General features: G+C 39.0%; 1 protein-coding gene across 1 annotated transcript; it reads right to left on the bottom strand.

Moving 5' to 3' along the window:
• Window positions 1-5,825: 5,825 nt before the first annotated feature.
• LOC125229899 lies at window positions 5,826-17,853 on the bottom strand. The gene is made up of 7 exons (XM_048134837.1): window positions 17,717-17,853; window positions 16,661-17,302; window positions 16,460-16,537; window positions 9,294-9,356; window positions 8,511-8,621; window positions 6,845-6,937; window positions 5,826-5,959 (listed from the first exon to the last, which is right to left on the bottom strand). The coding sequence occupies exons 1-7, from the start codon at window positions 17,801-17,803 to the stop codon at window positions 5,852-5,854; spliced, it is 1,182 nt and encodes a 393-aa protein (XP_047990794.1). The 5' UTR covers window positions 17,804-17,853; the 3' UTR covers window positions 5,826-5,851.
• Between the last annotated feature and the right edge of the window lie 5,849 nt (window positions 17,854-23,702).

Genomic DNA, 23,702 nt, shown 5'->3' with positions numbered 1-23,702 from the left:
TCTATCTCTTTTTAATGCATGATAATGATAATATTTATATTTATATAAACTTAGTATTGTAAGAGAGTCGGCCTATCAGTGGAGAGCATCCAAACATTTAAACAACGCTTTGAATCAATATTTTTTTATATTTTAGGAGCTAAGTACAACCGTTTACTCTCAATCGCTGCTTCTATATGAATGCCCCATTGAAGTGTCTGTTTTCCTTGACGTTCTTATACTGTTCCAATTTTAAATCAGGGACTGCCAGTCAGCGACCATGACTGCTGTAAAAGGTTTCATTCTGAATGCGAAACCTCTTACATATCCCTCCCCTTATGTTAGAAGCAGCCATTGTTCACAATACTACACCCTATCCTATCCTATTCTACCCTAACTACCGGTTGGCCCTACCTAAGCCAGGCCCCCCTACACACAAAAAAAAAAAAAAAAAAAAAATCTCCTAACACCCAATAGTGACAGCCTCATTCAAGGTAGCCAACATCTAACGCTCTTTGCGTGGTTGCCTAGTCCACGGTTGAGACCGCCATAATTTGGATAGTTGGACTATAGCCAAGGTCCTCGCAAATTAGTCAGATATGGACTATGGTTAGGAAAACCAATGGCAAAAACCTAACCCCTGCCCATCGACTAAACCCTTTTATTTTGAACTTTCTGACAGCTAATTGTCTGTGGCCATGACTAGATGACATTGACATGACAGCTGTTAGCAAATTCACCTAACTTCAAGTAAAAAAACAAGGCAAAACGTTTATTTCACATGAAAAAACATAATAAATTTTGAAGATGCCGATTCTTGTTGGCGGTGGCGTTGAAGTGGGGGCTTCTCATGGCCGCCAATCTTCCCGCCGCGCCGGTTGCGAAGTGAAGTGGAGCCCGAACGGCTCATGAAGATTGCTGCAGCTGCAGTGCGCTGCACGTTGGTGATGACGACGAAGTGGGGGTTGCATATGACCGCCAGCCATCTCGCCACACCGTGAACAGCTGGATCAACTGGTCATCTAGTCGGCCTTGTCTTGATACATGTAAAAAAAATGTGTATGAACATTGTTCTTTGTAGTCAGGAAATTATAAGGGTGTTGTGACGTATTACTCTATAACTTTAAACAATTATATCTATTTATTAAATATTTACAGTTTGGGGTGTGTTTTATTCCACAGTTTACATATTTTCATATAACTTAACCTTATTGGTAGCTATAGGAAAACATTATGGAATAAATAAGCCTATCAAATAGTTTTTATTCTAATATAAACATTGCATAAATAATATGTATAGTATTCTACATGTTATATATTGCGCCAAAATAATTTGTTCTATGTGGTTATTTACAAATAATTATCCTTTTTAACATTAGGGATAGGCAAATGACATTTTCTGTCACAAGTCGTTTTTCCTTTGAAATAATGTACATTTTAGTTCACTAATCACAATTATTCCGTAAGTTCTACACTATAATGTATAATTAAAAGATTGAAACTAAATTTACATTGCCTATCTAATGTAACCTACATATCTAGGAAGATTTACTGCATATGTGTATGATTAAGTATATAGGTATGATGGAGCTGATGTTCACGCAATTTGCGTCGACGCCCATGGTCACCGAAGAGGAGTCGTAGAGTTTCTTAAATAACACAATCTTGAGCGCCCGTTGCTCTGTTGAATGTCTCGCATTCCATTTTTACGTCAATTTTGCACAGCTATATTCTAACTACTGAATGGGTGACACTGAATATTAGATAATAAGAAATATATCACCCGGAATAGCTCTTCGTATTGGCGACGATGGTCACTTTGTTTTCCTTCTTCTTAAAGCGCGTTTGGCTTATCGCTTGGCATGCGCTTCCTCGCGCTGTGAGGTTGGGGTTCGTTGTCTGAAAACTCTGAAACCGAAACTAGGGGAAACTTTCAGACGTTAGTGCCTCCACCATGTAAGAGAGTCGGCCTATCAGTGGAGAGCATCCAAACATTTAAACAACGCTTTGAATCAATATTTTTTTATATTTTAGGAGCTAAGTACAACCGTTCACTCTCAATCGCTGCTTCTATATGAATGCCCCATTGAAGTGTCTGTTTTCCTTGACGTTCTTATACTGTTCCAATTTTAAATCAGGGACTGCCAGTCAGCGACCATGACTGCTGTAAAAGGTTTCATTCTGAATGCGAAACCTCTTACAGTATTTAGGATGTTTTTGCAATGCCCTGACAGGGTATCATGTACCTCCTACTTTACAAATAACAACTATGTATTGTAATGTACCTGATAAAGCAAATAAATGAAACTGAAACTGAAACTGGTTCCTAATACAACCCTCTTCATATCAAATCATAAAATATTAACATTGTCTTGGCGATGTAAGTAAGATGACATCACTTAAAGATATCTGAATATTGTAGTTACATGTTTTCTCTTCTTCCTACCCTTATTCCACGTTATGTGGAATCGGTACAACTTGTATTCCTCTTCCATTTCCTCTATCTTTCAGCTCTCAATTCTTTCTTTCTCATATCGTTGCCAACCCATTAAAAGCTTGTACATCCCTTTTGCTGTGTTAAGTACACAGCAAAAAAGAGTGTACAAGTTCCAAGGAGGGTTCGGGTTGCCGACGACTCAAAGGACAATAGACGGAACAAATTAGTTCCGAAAATCCTTCCGTCACCAGCACACCGCACCCTTTGTGGAGCTCTGGCAGCCTTACTCACCGGTAGGAACAGAACACTATGAGTAGGGTCTAGTGCTATTTGGCTGCGGTCTTCTGTAAGGCGGAGGTACTTCCCCAGTTGGGCTCTGCTCTAGATTCGAGCGAGATGATATCCGCTGCGCTGTGCCCTACCACACAGAGCGGAATATCATTCGCTATGCCCTACCTCCTACATATATCTGCATGTGACACTCCTTGACTTGCAGGCGTTCATAGGTTGCGGTGACCGCTTTCCATCAGGCGGACCGTAAGCTTGTTTGCCACCGACGTAGTATTAAAAAAAATCCTCTTTCACACAATCCATCCATCGTTGTTTGGGTTTACCATCAACAACATTCATTGTAAATAGGTACGTCATTGACTCTTTATGACTATTTCCTAAGATGGCGTCTCCTTTTATCTTGTCCATTATACGATTGTCATCAATTAAAGTTGGACGAACCAACGTTTGTTTGTCGACTGTCACTGTCAACGACGCGAGTGGGCTGTCGTCAATGGCTGCATGAGGATCTGAGGATAAGTCTGAAGATATTTCTTCATTATTTTAATTTTCTTGTCTTCTGCGAGAGGCGGATTAAATACTTTCTGCAGCAGAAAGGGTTGCAGCAAATTGTGAGAAATTTGAAACTAAACCACCGAATTGTTGTATGTGGAATTTGTAAGAAAAACACAAAATCATCTAAGCAATCATCAAAAATTACAAATGTTAGATAATCTATCTGCAACCATTATCAGTTAAAGGAAAATTGTTGCTCCCACGTTATCAGTAGAGCTAGAATATTTCAGTAGACTACTTGAACCAAATTGATACCAGCGGCCTATTTCACAGTGACATTGACACTTAACACTGAAAATTAAAAAAAAAAAAACAAAATAGTTTATTTAACAAACACTTATTACTAGATTTGCGATACATGTCTATCAGACTCCAAACTAGGCTGCGGCTGAGTCTTGGTATTAGTCTGTGAGTGCGATTTACAGGTTTTGCAATTTGTTTTACAGAAATAGTTAGGAACTACTTATTGACTAATTTATTTAGCACATAACTTTTAATTACATTTTTATATTCAAGTTTGTTTTCTTGTCATTAATAACCTAAATACAAAATTAAAATTTTGTAAAAACCCCCGACCGCGACATATTGGACCGATTTTGATGAAACATGGCTAAGAACACTCCCGACTACTAGTCGATTAGCTTTCAAACAAAAAAAAAAATCTAAATCGGTTCATCCGTTCGGGAGCTACGATGCCACAGACAGACACACACACAGACAGATAGACAAACAGACAGACAGACAGACACGTCAAACTGCGTCGGGGGTTAAAAAGGGTTCAGTTATTTTCATTTAATTTAAGTTGATTGTATTATGTTTAAATACAATTTGTTTTCTTGTCAAATTTGCTAAGACAAAAATCTTCACATTGATCTCAAGACAAGCCTACAAAGTGCCACGTGTACCGCTTCAAAACTGCCACATCACGGCGCCTAGATCTTCACAACATTATGGCAGGCGTGGGTGGCGACATGTTGATTCTAAAGATACGTCTTAAGAGTCGAACTCGATAATGTTTGACTTGATTTGATACTGACTTTAAATGTTGCTTACCACAAGGCGGGTATGCTTGTTTGCCACCATAAATACCTACAATCATGCTTGTATCCGATAAAGAGGTAGGCAGAGCACTGAAACCACTTAAGTGTCAGTGCCACTCCTGTCAATTAGGGGGTTGAAAGAAAACGAAATTGTGACATTGCAGTGTCAGGCTAGCCTCTCGCCTTCGCTACAATGCAATTTGCCACTATGTGGTATATAATTATAGGCGCTTTGGTACCACATTGTAAGCTTATGATTGTAATTGAATAAATAAATGTAAATATAAAAAAGACAGACGGTCGGTGGAGCCGAAAGGTTCTTGAGTGGAGACCGCGACTCGGTAAACGTGGTGCAGGACGCCCTGTGACAAGATGGAGTGACGACATCCGCAAGTTGGCTGGTGTTGGCTGGATGAGATTAGCTGAAGATCGGGAGCAGTGGCGTGCATTAGGAGAGGCCTATGTCCAGCAGTGGACGAGGATAGGCTGATAATGATGATAAAAAAGGTGCTTGTAAATGTTTACTGGCTGTAAGTATACTCAAAATTTGGTTTACGGCTTGATATTACAATGTCAAAGTTAAGTTAGACTTTATGAAGACTCCTAGCGTTTTTATCAACATAATTACTACCATTTCAATTTAAGTATGTACATCTTATCTCATCGCACCGCTCGCCATCGACAGGGCGCTCATCCACACACCTTGCAACCTAAATGGTCGCGCACCGTGCGGTTTCAAAGGAATTTCCTCCCACGAACGCTCCGGCTGTGGAATGAGCGTCGAGGTATTCCCGATGAACTACAGTATGGGATTCTTCAAAAAAGGAGTCTACAAGTTTCTAATGGGTCGGCAACGCGCATGTGACAGTGACACCCCTTGAGTTGCAGGCGTCCATAGGTTACGGTGACCGCTTTCCATCAGGCGGGCCGTATACCTGTTTGCCACCGACGTGGTATTAAAAAAATCTCAATATCAAATTAAGTTTCCATTTTAAGTGCTTTAATATGGCCTTATACCCGCTGTTTTATTCTTTACAGCCTTTTAAGATGTCATTTATTCCTATCGATAGTATTTACATCATGATCATTCTTAGTCCTTTTTATTTCACCCTGTATATAACAACATACAATCACGCCTGTATCCCATAAAGGGGTAGGCAGAGCACATGAAACTACTAAAGCTTCAGGGCCACTCTTGGCAAATAAGGGGTTAAAAGAAAACGAAACTGTGGCAACTGTGGCCTGTATATAGATAGGCAATTTTTGATTTTAATATAATGTTATATTATTTGTTGAGAAACTAAACAAAATAGAAGGAGAAGTGTATCATCTTGAGGAGAATGAATGGTAAAGGCGCTTGGGGTGGGGCTCGTAAGAGATGGTCTGACTTTGTGAAGAAGTCGACTGGCGGCAGCCTATACCGAGCAGTCCACATGGCTTAAGACCGCGTTCAATGGAGACACGCTACTTGTGGTCGCGATCCTCAGCATTGAGGGAACGAGGAAGAAGAAGAAGAAACAAAATATTGTACGGTTCTTATTTATTTGTATTACTTGTTGATAAAGTACAAAAGTTTAGGTGATTTCTTTACTATTCTAGAAAGCAGATCATACAATTTGGTGCCAGGGACAAGCTCTGATGTGAATGGCTCCATGTCCTGCAAAATAAGAAAATATTTATTTATTTATTTATTTATTTATTTATTTAATCAAAAAAGTAACACAGCATTACAGTTTACACTAAGGCACTGCGAAACCAAAAAATATATAACCTAACCACAAAATTAAAATTTTGAAAAACCTCCGACCGCGGCATAGTGGACCGATTTTCATGAAACATGGCTAAGAACACTCCCGACTAACTCAGCTTTCAGACAAAAAAAACTAAATCTAAATAGGTTCATCCGTTTGGGAGCTACGATGCCACAGACAGACACACACACAGACAAACAGACAGACAGACAGACAGACGGACAGACAGACAGACAGACACGTCAAACTTATAACACCCCTTCGTTTTTGCGTCGGGGGTTAAAAACAAGACATAAACGATAAATATTACAAAAAATTAAACATTAGATTTGGGCGACGACGTAACAGCGTGGCTCCGTTGCGTCGTCTGACTCGTCGTCTGATTATGTAATGAAATATACAATAAACTTTTTTTTTTTTTAATAGCCTATAGTGTGTTCCGCTGCTGGGTAAAGGCCTCCCCTGTTTTCCGCCACTCGTCACAATAACCTAACCACAAAAATTAAAATTTTGAAAAAAAAAAACCCCGACATAGTGAACCGATTTTCATAAAACATGGCTAAGAACATACTAACTAAGCTTTCAAACAAAAAAAAACTAAATCTAAATCGGTTCATCCGTTCGGGAGCTACGATGCTACAGATAGACACACAGACAGACAGGCACGTCAAACTTATCACACCCCGTCGTGTTTGCGTCGACAAATTTATCGCCACTCGTTTCAAACTTCCTTTTTTACGCACTTGTATCGCAATGTACTATTCTAGCATTAGTAAAACATGGTAACATACCAGTTTTTGTTTTTTATGTTTCTTATTACTTGTTCTTAGAACAGGTTTTTTCACATAGTTTCCATCTTCTGTATATACGCTGTCCCAATAGTCCTGGTAATAATTAATAATATAAATAAATATGGTACAGCGGGACAATTTCGACTGGGGGCAATTGCAACTGATCCAATTTTCAAATATTTAATATTATAACCACAAAATTAAAATTTTGAAAAAACCCCCGACCGCGACATAGAGGACTGATTTTCATGAAACATGGCTAAGAACACTCCCGACTAACTCAGCTTTCAGACAAAAAAACTAAAACAAAATCGGTTCATCCGTTCGGGAGCTACGATGCCACAGACAGACACACACACAGACAGGCAGACAAACAGACAGACAGACAGACAGACAGACACGTCAAACTTATAACACCCTTTCGTTTTTGCATCGGGGGTTAAAAATTCTTTCATAAGCCATTTCATACAAAAATCGCAACCAAAAAATGGTATATGGAGCTGAATGCCTCAAACTGGAAGTATTTCATGTAATGAATCTTTTTTTCTGACTTTTTAAGTATGAAAAGTTCCAATTTTTGAAAATGTTTGCAAATTATTAAATAGAGTGTCCACCGGTTTTATTATAATGGCACGCGTGTGTAGTGGATACTATATGGAACTCAACTTAATAGTGGAACAAAGCTAGGTACAAATTACGGGACGCGTCCGGCGGACGCCGTCCATTGCTGCGATCTAGGTAATGAATATGACGACCGGTCTGGCGCAGTCGGTAGTGAACCTGCCTGCTGCGCCGCGGTCCCGGGTTCGAATCCCGGTAAGGGCATTTATTTGTGTGATGAGCACAGATATTTGTTCCTGAGTCATGGATGTTTTCTATGTATATAAGTATTTATATATTATATATATCGTTGTCTGAGTACCCACAACACAAGCCTTCTTGAGCTTACCGTGGGCCTCAGTCAATCTGTGTAAGAATGTCCTATAATATTTATTTATTTATTTATTTATATACACTGAATTGTGCAAACTATCGGACGTAAGCCGTGGACGTGGCCTTGAGCGCACGGACGTCCGGACGTCATCTGGCGCGCTGGATGTTTCAAGATTGTGCACACATAAATTTTGGCAATTTTTTGAAAAAGAGCCTTCACCGTCACTATTATTACCACATTTTCTCATATTTTGTTAGACCAAGTAGAAAAAGTCCTATAATATGTTATATATTTATAAACTACTCCCAAAGCCCTTTAATTTGATACCACACACAGTACTATTAAGCGCTCGGTTGCGATTTCACTATTTTTCACATGATAGCCATCTTAATAAGAGTATAAACTGAAATAAATGTCATATACAAAGAAAAAATGACCAAGGCCTCCAAGTGTCCGATTCTGGATTCGAACCAGCGTACTCCGTTATAGCCACGGATGCCTCAAACCACTCGGCCAATCGGTCACGGCGGCAAGGGTCGAAATTTTCAAGTATATGACACAATTACCGAAGGCTAAGGAACCGAACTAGTTCGACCTCCTAACTGAATCAAACCATGTGATTACGAGTTAGCGAAGAGAGATGGCGCCACCATATTCACTCTAAGACCAAATTAAATTAATTTAATTAATTAACTAATTTAATTTGGTCTTAGAGTTAATAAGAGTACTTACACCGCTCCTCAACATACGCGATCTGATGACTTCCTCCGTAGACTCGCTGGGGTTGGACGCATACTTCTGTGTAGCGTTTTTCATTACAGCCACAACTACATCCCGAGGCGCCTAAAATATAATAATATTCGTTAATTAAAATTTTGAAAAAACCGCCGACCGCGACATAGTGGACCGATTTTCATGAAACATGGCTAAGAACACTCCCGACTAACTCAGCTTTCAGACAAAAAAAAACTAAATCTAAATCGGTTCATCCGTTCGGGAGCTACGATGCCACAGACAGACACACACACAGACAGACAGACAGACAGACAGACAGACGGACAGACACGTCAAACTTATAACACCCCTTTGTTTTTGCGTCGGGGGTTAAAAACTGACGAGCGAGTAACATTTTGTCTAAGGTACATCAGGGCAATTCCGACTGGAGGGCAAATGCAACTGATTCATATTTTCCATGTGTGGCACGCGTGTTCAGTACATGTGGAACTCAATGTGTAATAATGAAAGAAATGGATCAGTTAAAATGGTCTCCCAGTCGGGATTTTCCCCGCTGTGCCTTACAAAATTTACAAAATCCTCTTCTTCATTTGCCATCTCCGTCCAGGAGGTTACAATCATAGGTATGTCTATATGTATTGTCTCTGTAAGTTCAGTCATTCGAATTAGTATGATCTTCACTTTTTACTAGTCATTTATATTTTAGTCCATGAAAATAATTATAGAAGGGAAGACTGGCCTGAAAAGTGAGGGATAGGATTTGTTTTTATGATTACTTACCTCTATTGGTACTATATCTCTGTCTTCATTGGCATCGCTGTTTCTTAGAATTCTTTTGGAGGACTGAAATAAATAAAATTGAAGTAATATTACTCTTCATGTTTTACAATTATGGCTGGCAACCTGTCACTGCAATGTCACAATTTTCGTTTTTTTTTCAACTCTTTAATTGTCAAGAGTGGCAATGAGACTTTAGTAGTTTCATGTGCTCTGCCTACCCCTTTATGGGATACAGGCGTGATTGTATGTATATATGTATATTGTAAAACATGGACAGTAGTTATTTTAAAGCCCAATTTCTATTTAGTCGGATGTGACGTCACTAAGTTTCATATTAATTCTATACTCATATTAGCATATCGTTCGAATTCTTGAAAATAAGCTGATTTAACTAGAAGAAATGTAGCCTATAGTTAGTATGTAGGTTGGGTGGACGACATTCGAAAAACTACGGGTAGTGGAGTAAAAGTAAGGTACCCTGGACATAATTCAATAACTCGTCCTTTTTGATATTTTATTGGGTATTATTATTAAGCATCAAATAGTAATTATGTACATAGATAAAAAAAAAGACGATCGTATTCATATCTTATAAAAATCATGAGATAAAGTACATTATCCCACTTTTCGCTAACAGCAAAATAGTTAACCGAAAACTTTGTTAGATTAACTTTGTGGTGCACTCAGATGCGATCAGTTATTAGCGATATTACACAGAAAATAAATCTGATTGTGTACTTTTTTTTACCGTTTTCATTTAATGTGAATATCTAGGTAGGTAAAAATGGTGACCATGATATATATATCAATTTGCATTGTATTAAGTATATATAGACATTTAACACCGATCTTAAACATATATTTTTAACGCTTAAATAAACATGAATTTCTCAGTAGGTATAAATTGTAACTGAGATTTTTTTGCTTAAGACCAGGTTTTTGTGTACTATAATCATGATTTTATCAAAATTAATACTGTGAAGGTCGCGCTTAAGAAACTGTAAATGTCAGTAATTTAAAAGGGTGCAAAGTTGTCGTAGAGCGGCTGTCGCGGGGCGGGGGAGCGCGCGGGGCGCGGGCCTGGGAGAGCGCGCCGCGCACCGGCCGCGTCACCGCGGCGGATCGGTTAATAGGTTAGGGACGTAAGGTACCGGCCACACCAGAGCGTCGCGTGTCTCGGGGCGCGGACGGACGTCCGCGCCACGCCACCTGAGTGTAATTCAAAAATCGTCTCCTCAGTACATTTTGTATAGGAAGGACGTAAGACGCGCCCCAGGCGGCGTGGCGGCGGCGTGGCGCGCGCCGCGCCGCCTGGGACTTGGTGCCAATAGGACCATCTCGGGGTTATACCCGTTCGATTAAAAAAATAATTTGAAAATCGGTCCACGATTCTCGGAGATATCGAGTAACAAAAAAACCGGCCAAGAGCGTGTCGGTCCACGCTCAGTGTAGGGTTCCGTAGTTTATCGTATTTTTCTCAAAACAATTTTCCTAGAAAGTCTTTATAAAGTTCTACTTTTTTGATCTTTTTTCATATTTTTTTAAACATAAGGTTCAAAATATAGAGGGGGGGGACGCACTTTTTTTCCTTTAGGAGCGATTATTTCCGAAAATATTAATATGATCAAAAACCGGCCAAGAGCGTGTCGGGCCACGCTCAGTGTAGGGTTCCGTAGTTTTCAGTATTTTTCTCAAAAACTACTGAACCTATCAAGTTCAAAACAATTTTCCTAGAAAGTCTTTATAAAGTTCTACTTTTGTGATTTTTTTCATATTTTTTAAACATATGGTTCAAAAGTTAGAGGGGGGGACGCACTTTTTTTTTTTCTTTAGGAGCGATTATTTCCGAAAATATTAATATTATCAAAAAACGATCTTAGTAAACCCTTATTCATTTTTAAATACCTATCCAACAATATATCACATGTTGGGGTTAGAATGAAAAAAAATATCAGCCCCCACTTTACATGTAGGGGGTACCCTAATAAAACATTTTTTTCCATTTTTTATTTTTGCACTTTGTGGGCGTGATTGATATACATATTGGTACTAAATTTCAGCTTTCTAGTGCTAACGGTTACTGAGATTATCCGCGGACGGACGGACGGACGGACGGACGGACGGACGGACAGACAGACATGGCGAAACTATAAGGGTTCCTAGTTGACTACGGAACCCTAAAAACGATCTTAGTAAAAGTAAACCCTTATTCATTTTTAGGGTTCCGTAGTCAACTAGGAACCCTTATAGTTTCGCCATGTCTGTCTGTCCGTCCGTCCGTCCGTCCGTCCGTCCGTCCGTCCGCGGATAATCTCAGTAACCGTTAGCACTAGAAAGCTGAAATTTGGTACCAATATGTATATCAATCACGCCGACAAAGTGCAAAAATAAAAAATGGAAAAAAATGTTTTATTAGGGTACCCCCCCTACATGTAAAGTGGGGGCTGATATTTTTTTCATTCCAACCCCAACGTGTGATATATTGTTGGATAGGTATTTAAAAATGAATAAGGGTTTACAAAGATCATTTTTTGATAATATTAATATTTTCGGAAATAATCGCTCCTAAAGAAAAAAAAGTGCGTTCCCCCCCCCCCTCTAACTTTTGAACCATATGTTTAAAAAATATGAAAAAAATCACAAAAGTAGAACTTTATAAAGACTTTCTAGGAAAATTGTTTTGAACTTGATAGGTTCCGTAATTTTTGAGAAAAATACGGACAACTACGGAACCCTACACTGAGCGTGGCCCGTCACGCTCTTGGCCGGTTTTTTTTAAATACCTATCCAACAATATATCATACGTTGGGGTTGGAATGAAAAAAAAAATCAGCCCCCACTTTACATGTAGGGGGGGTACCCTAATAAAACATTTTTTTCCATTTTTTATTTTTGCACTTTGTTGGCGTGATTGATACATTGGTACCAAATTTCAGCTTTCTAGTGCTTACGGTTACTGAGATTATCCGCGGACGGACGGACAGACAGACAGACAGGGGGAAACTATAAGGATTCCTAGTTGACTACGGAACCCTAAAAAACATTCAGTCGAATTGAGAACCTCCTACTTTTTTTGAAGTCGGTTAAAAAAACAACCTTTATTGCCGGCCGGCAAACGGCTAACCGATTGAAACAGAAACATAAATGAAAAGAGAGGGCGAACGGCGACACCTGTGTGTCGGCGATTTCAAAGGTAAGCGCACGTGCACCCGATCTCGCTACCTACGCCCAGGTGCGGGCGCGGCTTTCGACCTTCGCGCCGTGCAATAGAATTTAATGTCGGCTGCTCGTGTGCGGTCTGTTTGTTTTATAGAGTGGCGGCATTTTCAACATCAAAGGGTGAGCCTATTTTGTGCAAAATTCTGTTATATCAATAACTTCTCACGTCACTAGATTATCGACTTTGAATGTCGAGTATATTTATAGTATCATCACTTTATTACAGTGTACGAATTTCGTATGTGTTAAAAATCATTGTTCTAGCTTCATAAACCAGGGAGGAAATAATGGAGAGCGTTTATATGTCTTGTTTTGCCTTAATTCAATATCATCACATATTTTTGTTGCTGATAAAATAATACATCCTATATATCAAGGCCTTGTAGCTCGGCGAAAGAATCGTGATCGCGGAGTGCGCCGGCACTAATTATAATTATTTTGTCCAGTTATTATAATAACCTATACAAAAAGTACCGATAGAATAGGTATTCTAATCTATATCTGCATAGAACTATTTAAAACAAACCACAAAAGTTCATAGTTGATCGTTATTGGTACAGTCAGCAACTCAGCTGTGAATACAGATAAAGTGCCAAATATATGTATACACATACCTTAATGTACCAAGTACCAACACTTGTACAGGAAATAAAATACTCTATACATATTTTTGGCACTTTGTCTTGCCAGCTGTGTTGTTGACTGTACACGATCTAAAAAGGAGCCGAACGGTTATTATAATTACGCGGCGACTTGCGTAGTCGGCGGCCGCGCGATACATAGTGCTGTCTCTGTTCAGGCCCCGTAGCCGAATGCCATTTCTCCGACGCGAAACGAAAACGAAACGCAGTCTGGCTCTGTCGCGCCAATACGCAAGAGCGATAGAGATAGATATCTACTAGCGTTTCGTTTCGTGAGCGTTTGTGCCATTCGGCTACGCACCCTGTTCTCACTACCACGAATTTGAAGAACAATATTGCTGTCCCTCTCAATCTTTAGGCGTCATTCATATATTACGTCATACTAAATGTGACAATCCATGTTAAAGGATTAAAAAAGCGTGACATTGGGGGGTCCAAATAGTAGTCCATAAACCACGTCTTTGACCAACGTGAGTGATATCTCTGTCACTCTTTACGTCTTTACTAACAGAAATTTAAATAACAATAGTGCTATCTCTGTCACTCTTTACTAACAGAAATTTAAATAACAAAAATGCTATCTTTGTCACTCTTTACTACCAGGAACTTAAATTATTATAGTACTATCTCTATTCTCTGTCACTCTTTACTATCAGGAACTTAAATTGTTATAGTGCTATCTCTGTCACTCTTTACTACCAGGACCTTAAATTATTATAGTGCTATCTCTGTCACTCTTTACTGTGTGCGGGAAGTGCACATACCACGAGTTTGACTAACATGAGTGCTATCTCTATCACTCTTTACTACCAGGAACTTTAATTATGATAGTGCTATCTCTGTCACTCTTTACTACCAGGAACATAAATTTTATTATTACAGTGCTATCTCTGTCACTCTTTACTACCAGGAACTTAAATGATTATAGTGCTATCTCTGTCACTCTTTACTGTGTACGGGAAGTGCACATACCACGAGTTTGACTAACATGAGTGCTATCTCTGTCACTCTTTACTACCAGGAACTTAAATGATTATAGTGCTATCTCTGTCACTCTTTACTTCTAGGAACTTAAATATTTTTTTCGGTTTCGGTTTTGGTCTTGGTTTCGGTGTCGGTTTTGGTGTAGGTTTCGGTGTCGGTTTCGGTTTCGATTTCGGTTTTCGTTTCCATTCCCGTTTCGGTTTCCGTTTTCGTTTTCAGTTTTGTTTTTGTTTAAACTAACAGAACTAAAACTAAAACCAAAACCAAACCAGAAACGGGAAACCGAACACGGGAAACCGGATATCGGATACCGTATATCGGATGCTGGTTACCGGTTACTGTCTACCGTTTACCGGATACCGGTTACCGTCTACCGGTTACCGTCTACCGGTTACCGGTCACCGTTTACCGGATACCGGTTAACGGTCATTGGTTACTGGTTACCGGTTACCGGTCACCGAATACCGGAGACCCGTCACCGGTTACCGGTTACCGGATACCGGTTACCGGATACCGGTTACCGGATACCGGTTACCGGTTACCGGATACCGGTTACCGGTTACCGGATACCGGATACCGGATACCGGTTACCGGATACCGGTTACCGGATACCGGTTACCGGATACCGGATACCGGTTACCGGATACCGGATACAGGATACAGGATACCGGATACCGGTTACTGGTTACCGGTTACCGGTTACCGGGTACTAGATACCAGAAACCAGGTTTTGATTTCTGGTTTCTCATGTTACAACGTGTATAGATTAGTCGATACCAAGTCGGACACTTCCGATTAGGCGATTTCGGCTCGCATTGTTACGCAGCATTCGAGTGTTGAGTTTCTCACACATGAGGCCCCCTAATAAAATTTGTACCACTCATATTATTGATTTGACTCTCGCAACACAAACACCTCATGCCCACACAAATACACACAAAATAAAATCATTCACAAACTTCAAATCATTCAAAAACTCAACAGTCACACGCGCTCCTCGCGGTCCTCTAAGAACTCCCTCGCGAGAGTCGACACTTCAAAATGAAGCGACATCGCATCGGCTCATCATCCACAAATCCGAAAAGATCCACCGATAAATTTGTACCGGAAAGACCTCACCGCGACAATGTCATATTACCCAAATTACTTCAAAAATCCTCTGAAAGTGAAACAGTTCATTAGGTTTACCGTAAGAGTGAGTGAGACAGACACGCACTGTGCTTCAAATTTGCCTCGCCAAAATACGTTACACACGACTCGAAAGAATACAGTCTTAAGCGCCGCAAGCTTTCATACATATTACGTTGTTGTGATCCAAGCATCTCGTCAAGCTCGATAGGTACTATTATTGAGCTAACGACTTGACCAGTTTAACGTGACCTATCGGACTAATTGATTTGTATGACTTTTGTCACTTGTAATAAGGGAGCTCTCTTATACTGGACGGTGAAATATTTGTTATCGAAGCGTTTTGAAAACGCGGCGCCCTTGATATGAAACACGTGTTGACGACTCGCCGCCCGTTCCCGCTACTACTATACTAGCTATACCTACTCTGTGCACGACCTTATTCTGCAGGTAATAACGTTCATATTAAAGCGCAAGTAAGAAAAATATCAATTAAGTAATGAATCTTACATATTTGTTGTTTAATTGATTTCGTATAGTACTAAGAATATATTAACGGCAAAATTTACCATCTTTCAATTTAGTTAGGTATTTTTCCTTTCCTAAAATTATCAATATTTAAGATTTTGAACAAGCGCCAAAAGTATTGGTATAAGTTTTAATAATTTATCAACACACGTAATATTATATTCATAATAAATTGCAGGATTACGGTTAACAATATTTTCTAGTGAAATACGCCTGAAAATGTGTAACTTACTAAACCTTCTTTATAAATGATAGTTCTGTATGAATTATTTATAAAAATTAGATGTTTTTATATGAAATGCAGGTGTCACAACATAATACAAGCACTTTTTCCGGATTACATTTAATACTTTAGTTATAAAATCAAAAAATATTCAAAGTTCGTTTTTATTTTTTTTAAAATTGAATCAGAACCCTAATTTGATTAATAATTTGTATTTTAACTATCACTAATGATACTTTATACGACAGAAAAAGAAAATTACGGTTATCGAATTATGTCCAGGTCAAGCTATTTTTCCTGGTCTAGGGGCATTTCTGGTTGAGATTAGCACAGGACCGGGATAAGTGGCGTACACGAAGGGAGGCCTATGCTCAGCAGTGGGCGATTAATAGCGGAAATGATGATGATGATGATTATATTTCTTACATTTGTATTTATCTTACCATAAGATATTGTATGATTTGCTCGGGACTCGGTTTCCTAGGCTTCCTATGTTTATGTTTGCTATGTTTGACCTTCCTCTGAAACAAAATGTGCATGTCCATTTTCATCATCATCAGAAATACTATTACTACTAGAAAACCGTTTTAATCTGCACCAATTGCTTTCGTTAATAAAAAACATTACAAAAGATTATGTATTACCTTCCAATAAGGGTAGATAGGAACAAACCGGCGGCTCAAGTCTTTATAATACTTCGCGTCGTCATAATGGCTATTGCCCATAAACTCTCCCCAATCACCAGCTTCTAGCTCCTTTTCGTACTGTTTCTGTAATGCCATGTCTTCACTGCTAAGGTCCAACTTAGGGCCGTGTTTGTGTTTTTTTTTAGTTAAAAGCTCATCGTCTTCAACTCCCTGGTTAACCTCGTCCTCGACACTATCATGGATCGCAGTAGGTTCGTCTTCAGGAAGTAAGCCGCTAACTTTATTATTATGTCCGTGTAAACCATCTGACCCGTCGCTTTTCTCACCATCAGCAACACCACTTACATCACCGTCAGCAACACCACCTTCACCGTCATCGACGCCGTCATTTTCATCATCATCAGCGACACCTTTATCGCCACCTAAGTCGATTTCATCATCTGCGTCTGCGACGTCATTGCCTTTACTTAACTTTTTGGCTTCACCACTATCATTAATTCCATCGTCATCGTCGTCTACCCCATCATCTCGGTCATTATCTCCACTTAACGTGACAATATCAGCATCATCATCAACGCCGATATCTACATCACCGCTGGCATCATCATCAATAGCTTCATCACCGTCCTCTCCTGTTCTCTGTAAATAAATAATATTTTAATGAGGAGGCACACTCAAAGATTATGAAAGATGGCGCCACTTTATTAGTCTATTGCACTGATAACTAATTTCATACGTGAGAGCGAGAAGAAGATATTTTTCTGTCTCTCACACATATGAGTAACAGTGACTTGCCTAGACACTAGATAAAATGTCAGTGTGCCTCCTCATTGCCATTTCTTCTGGCAAAACTCAGATGAGATGATATATACTAATAACATAAACACAAACTCTTAAAGATATATACGAAGAAGAAACATTTTACAAATTTAACGAGTACTTAGATGAACATTAAAGTGTTGCATGTTTTGTAGGTTGGTAGTAGTAATAATCAAACATGATTCAAGTATTACGGACATTATCAGATATTTCAGTAATATAAATATATCTCACCAATATCTTGTATTTTATAGGATATTTACTAGAGACTAACGAAATGGAACAAAAAACACAAAATACGACCAAAGTAACAGAGCGCATGATGAAATTGGTGAGCTTAAACTAACTGTGTTTATTGATTGTGCGTTTTCAATTACGGATTTTAATTAACAGACCATTTCTGGAATGCATATGACTACATATAGTATATCTGAACTGATAAGAATTGATTGTTTTTCTTATCCCGAGTTTCAAACAAGAGTTATGCTTTTATTATTATGTCAAGAAGGCGTTGTTAATTTCATGTACAGTCGTAAATAAGTGATGCTTTCTGTACCTTGTCGCTTTTAATCGTTTGACAATTTCGCATGACATTTCATACACGAAGTTAAAGCGACAAGGTACAAAAATCATCAGTTATTTATGCCGGTGACTGTATCATGTATGCGACAGATCGATACCTTACTTACTAAGAAATAAATAGATGACTTGAAATTCCGTATAGCCAATGCATTTCTGGTTAGGTTTTATATTTTAGTTTGCATCCTGACCTAGTGTTTCTTGTGTCAGATCCCAAATTTATCTATTTGGCAAAAATCTGGCGCCCAAAAACCAAAAAAATTGATAAGAAGACGCCATTTAGTACCTAAAAAAACTTAATCATGCATTAGAAGCTTATCACCTAAATCAGTGACGCGTTCCTTTATCGACATTTTATTTCGTATGACTGAATTTAGGGACGTGTTCTATTTTTATTGCTGGCCTAATGGATTTCTGTAACATGATCCTCGATTTCTGTAGTTTTTTACATACCGCTTTTAAGGTGTACCGCGAGGAGGTATCTTGGGTGCGATAAATCTTTTATGGGTTTATTTGATCTGTTTTCGAGATTCGGAAGTGTTATATTTTATTGTTTTACGGTTCTTACTTTTACTTCATGTATGTAGGTAGAACCATAAAACTATAGTCCAATAATATACTGCAGCCTAGTAAATACCTTGAAAATATTAATACCAAATTGTATTATAATTTAGTATTAATTGAAATGTTTTCCTTTTTAGGGTTCCGTAGTCAACTAGGAACCCTTATAGTTTCGCCATGTCTGTCTGTCCGTCCGTCCGTCCGTCCGTCCGTCCGTCCGTCCGTCCGTCCGTCCGTCCGTCCGCGGATAATCTCAGTAACCGTTAGCACTAGAAAGCTGAAATTTGGTACCAATATGTATATCAATCACGCCAACAAAGTGCAAAAATAAAAAATGGAAAAAAATGTTTTATTAGGGTACCCCCCCAACATGTAAAGTGGGGGCAGATATTTTTTTTTATTCCAACCCCAACGTGTGATATATTGTTGGATAGGTATTTAGAAATGAATAAGGGTTTACTAAGATCGTTTTTTGATAATATTAATATTTTCGGAAATAATCGCTCCTAAAGGAAAAAAAAGTGCGTCCCCCCCCCTCTAACTTTTGAACCAAATATTCAAAAAATATGAAAAAAATCACAAAAGTAGAACTTTATAAGGACTTTCTAGGAAAATTATTTTGAACTTGATAGGTTCAGTAGTTTTTGAGAAAAATATGGAAAACTACGGAACCCTACACTGAGCGTGGCCCGACACGCTCTTGGCCGGTTTTTTCCTTCGTATTTCTATTTGCTGCTACTTAAGACATAGAACCATTCAAATGTTTTCTTTTGAAACGTATACAAAATCTTACGAATGATTTAGTGGTAGTTGGTTTCGATATCTCAGTTCGTGATCGGCTAGTAATTCAAAGTCACCGGAATTAATATTCGTACCTTGTATTTATTTGTTTTATTTATTTATTCAAACATTATTGCACGACATAAGTTGTACAATTGGCGGTCTTAATGCCTTAATGCATTCTTTACTAGTCAACCAGGATTGTTTTATAGTTTCATTTCATTTTCATTGAGTTCCATTATTTTGTGTTCAACAACAATTCAAAATCAAATCCAACACAATCTATTGTTGGAAGCTGGAAAATGTGACAATGGCTCAATAAACATTAATTCAGTGGCACATGTGTTACTAATTGCATTAATATCGAGCGCCGCAAATCATATTTAAATTCTGGAATCATCTCGCAAATCCAGGCCCCGTAGCCGAATGGCATTTCTACGACGCGAAACGAAAACGAAACGCCGCGAAAGGTAGTCTGGCTCTGTCAATACACAAGAGCGACAGAGATAGATATCTACGAGCGTTTCGTTTCGTGAGCGTTTGTGCCATTTGGCTACGCACGCTGCGCATATAATACGTCCGACGCCACCCCATATTTGTTTTAAAACAGATAGTGATGACCCCTAATAGAGACTCGTGCACAGAAAATACATAAGCACTATAAGCAGTGGTTTGTCTGTTAAATAAATACCAAACGTAAAATACTATTAGTGGCCCGTGTGGTGATGGGCTAAGAATTTCACCAGCCCTTTTCTTCCCGTGGGTGTCGTAGAAGTCGACTATGAGATATGGGTTAAATTGTGGCGTAGGCCAGAGGCTGGCAACCTCTCACTGCAATGTCAGAGTTTCGTTTCCTTTCAACCCCTTATTTGCCAAGAGTGGCACAGAAACGATGTGCTCTGCCTACCCCTTTATGGGATACAGGCGTGATTATATGTATGTTATATGTAAAATACTAGTTTATAATCAGTATTTATTTTCTTTCTTAGGCTAGGCTGTTTATAATATGTATATAAAAGTAAAATACAAAAACACATACAAAACAATATAAAAAACATATAAACACATTATAAAAAAACCTAACCTAGGGTGCCGCCAGCAGCGGGGCAGGGCCCAAGCTGCCGGTGGTTAGGGCTGCAGAGAGAGGAACCGTCGGACTATCCGCGCCGTGTCCAAGATCAATTTAATTATTATTATAGTTTCAGGAGGGGTTATTTATTTAGATATTCAAGCCAGAATTAAAAAATGCGGGCTTACCGCCATACTATGAAATAAAACGGTATCAAAGAGCAAAGCAGATTCTTTTGGACAACTAAAATATGCGATTATCTTACCTTAGTAAGTTCCAATACGACTGTTACCACATGCATAATAAAATACTGATAATTAATGTATATACATACATACAACATACATACAATCACGCCTGTATCCCATAAAGGGGTAGGCAGAGCCCATGAAACTACTAAAGCTTCAGTGCCACAAGGTGCAGGGGTTGAAAGAAAATGAAACTGTGACATTGCTGTGCCACAGTGACAGGTGGCCAGCCTCTCGCCTACACCACAATTTAACCCATATCCCACAGTCACCTTCTACGACACCCACGGGAAGAAAGGGATGGTGAAATTCTTAAGCCGTAACCACACGGGTTAATGTATACCACAATAATAATGTCATTAATTTGTATGTTTTAATTTTGTGTTATATAATTTCAACAATATTATTTGTTAATTAATTTATGAACATTTAATGTGACTGTAATGAATTGTTATTTTCTTTGTAATTTATGATTGTAAACTGACAGTGTATGATTAATACCAATAAAAATCTATCTATCTATCTATCTATATCTTTACAAATAATAATATATTTTTCAGTACAGATGGAGTTTTTTTTACGCACTAGTGCGAGAAGTGGTTCATTATAATATGCCAGGTCGAAACTTCGGAGGCTCATCTGTACTGAAAAACGTCGTACGATACACGTGCAAAAAGGAAATTCGTAACTCGTGTCGATTTAAAACACTCCCTTCGGGTGTTTTAATTTATCGCCACTCGTTTCGAACTTCCTTTTTTACGCACTTGTATTGCACTTTTATGTACTGATCGACCAAGCCCCAAACACTGACAAATAAATAAATATAAAATAAATATTATAGAACATTCTTACACTGATTGACTGAGCCCCACGGTAAGCCCAAGAAGGCTTGTATTGTGGGTACTCAGACAACGATATATATAATATACAAATACTTATAACATAGAAAACATCCAAGACTCAGGAGCAAATACCTGCGGTCATCACACAAATAAATGCCCTTACCGGGGACCCAGGACCGCGGCTCAGCAGGCAGGGTCACTACCGACTTAGCCAAACCGGTCGCAAAGACAGTAAGATTCACCAAACGCATATATCCCAACAGTGGTGTGTGATTTGTGCTTGTATCACACCTCAGACACTGGCGATCAAATATATGAAAGAGGCGAGCTCCTAGTACACAGTCTAAGCTCGTGTAGGTGAACACGCAATATACTTGTATGAGTGAGATATGACAGGTCGACTGTTCGCGATTTTGACAGGCGGTAACTTTGAGGTAACCGAGAGGGGGTGGGCTGCACTTTCAGCGGGGAGCGGGAGTGGCCATACTGTACGATAGTACTCTTTATTATACTGTGCTTGTATGGAGTCAGGGATCTGCAATGATATCCTATATGGCAGCACTATGCAAATGGCAATTAGTCCAATAAAGACCCTGGACCCGGGATAACGACTCTAACAAATTTACTCGACACTTCCCCTCCTAACACCAAAACATCCTATATCCATACAAAGCTAATGGCGCTTACGACGTTCCACAACAGATCGTTCGGGTCCAGATTTTTATCATTTGGGAACTTTTGAATGAGATAGCGGACGAAGGGTAAAATATATTCAGGTTTTTATGAAGATTTCTTGCGATAGTTGATTTGTGGCGCCCCTAAACTATTGAAACTGTTTTAAACTGGTAAACTATTCCTAAGCACCAAGCACCACAATTTATTGCAGACTACAATGCTCAAAGGGCATTTTACATTATTTTATTACAAAACCCGGTCGAATTTTGATGTTTTTCCTGTTACATGTTTTATTCTGTCTATGTTGAAATGGAGATGGATTGGACACACTCTTCGGAGAGGGGGAAGAAATAACGCGAGCATTGCTTTCGACTGGAAACCGCAGAATGCAAGCCGTGGCCCCGGGCGCCCTGTTCACTCATGGAAGCGGTCCGTCGAAAATGAGCTGCGAGCGGCTGGTCTGAGCTGGAGCGAGGCCACGAGGGTCGCTGAAGATAGAAAGGCGTGGCGCGAGCTTGTGAAGGCCCTTTGCACCTCTGGGGTGCCTTAGGACTACAACAACAACAACATGTTGAAATAGTTTATGATTTTGATATTAACTCCAAGGGTAACCGAATGAATGGAAAACCATCCCTAACACCCAGATCATTTCCAAATGACAATTTTATTTCATTTATAGTACCTACAGTTAGCAACAAAAGTAGCGGATCACATAATTTTTTAGAAGTAACTACCATTCTAAACTCTACAGAATGGTAGTTAAAAACAAGATGTGTTTCTAAGCTTAGGTACCTACGTATAAAGAATACCTATAAATAAACGTTATCATTTGCACGAACTGCACAAATAAAAAATAATTTAGTAAAGTTAATCAGGATGTCATAGAGGTAATTAGACTTTCGGTGAATTGTTTCTGTGTTATTCACTGTATCTTAGTTGGCAGTTGGCACTGACCGTGTCACAGCCACTTTTCGCATACTACCCGAAAAATTCAACATTTGAACACAGAACTACTCCATCTTTCCTTACACGTCACTGTTTGAACCAAACATCACTCGGGATTAAATGGCCTAAATATTTGATGGGGCAGAGATCAAATGGCGGGGGCGTCAGATACCGGAGTTTAACAAGGGTGCTTGTTGCTGAATATATTATGACGATCGATGGAGATATCTCGTCTTATGGCGAAAGTTTGTAATAGGTTTATCTTGAATTGGATACAATTTAGGAATTTGGGAAGCATTGGACGAGCAACCCAAGGATGTTGGCCAAATGTGATCACTGTAATCAGTTATTTGTTTCATTGCAATTGACATCCACATTTAAAATGTCCATGTTTTAATATTTAGGTCCAGTTTATAAACTTACGTGACTACTTGAGTTTTGTATGTGGCTACAGAAAGAAACTTTTTATTCGCCATTCGTGTTTTTTTTTTGTTTTCCGTTAAATTCGACACGAAGTTAGG

The sequence above is a fragment of the Leguminivora glycinivorella genome, chromosome 9, assembly GCF_023078275.1.
Source record: "Leguminivora glycinivorella isolate SPB_JAAS2020 chromosome 9, LegGlyc_1.1, whole genome shotgun sequence".
Classification (NCBI taxonomy): Eukaryota; Metazoa; Arthropoda; class Insecta; order Lepidoptera; family Tortricidae; genus Leguminivora; species Leguminivora glycinivorella.
This window is presented reverse-complemented; position numbering and strand designations above follow the sequence as displayed.

Excerpts from the sequence above, each read along its gene's own strand:
- LOC125229899 (XM_048134837.1), bottom strand. The coding sequence starts at position 17,803 with ATGCGCTCTGTTACTTTGGTCGTATTTTGTGTTTTTTGTTCCATTTCG. Across the intron at positions 16,538-16,660 it reads CTATCTACCCTTATTGGAAG|AGGAAGGTCAAACATAGCAA; the intron begins GTAATACATAAT and ends ATTTTGTTTCAG. Across the intron at positions 8,622-9,293 it reads GAGATATAGTACCAATAGAG|GCGCCTCGGGATGTAGTTGT; the intron begins GTAAGTAATCAT and ends ATTATATTTTAG.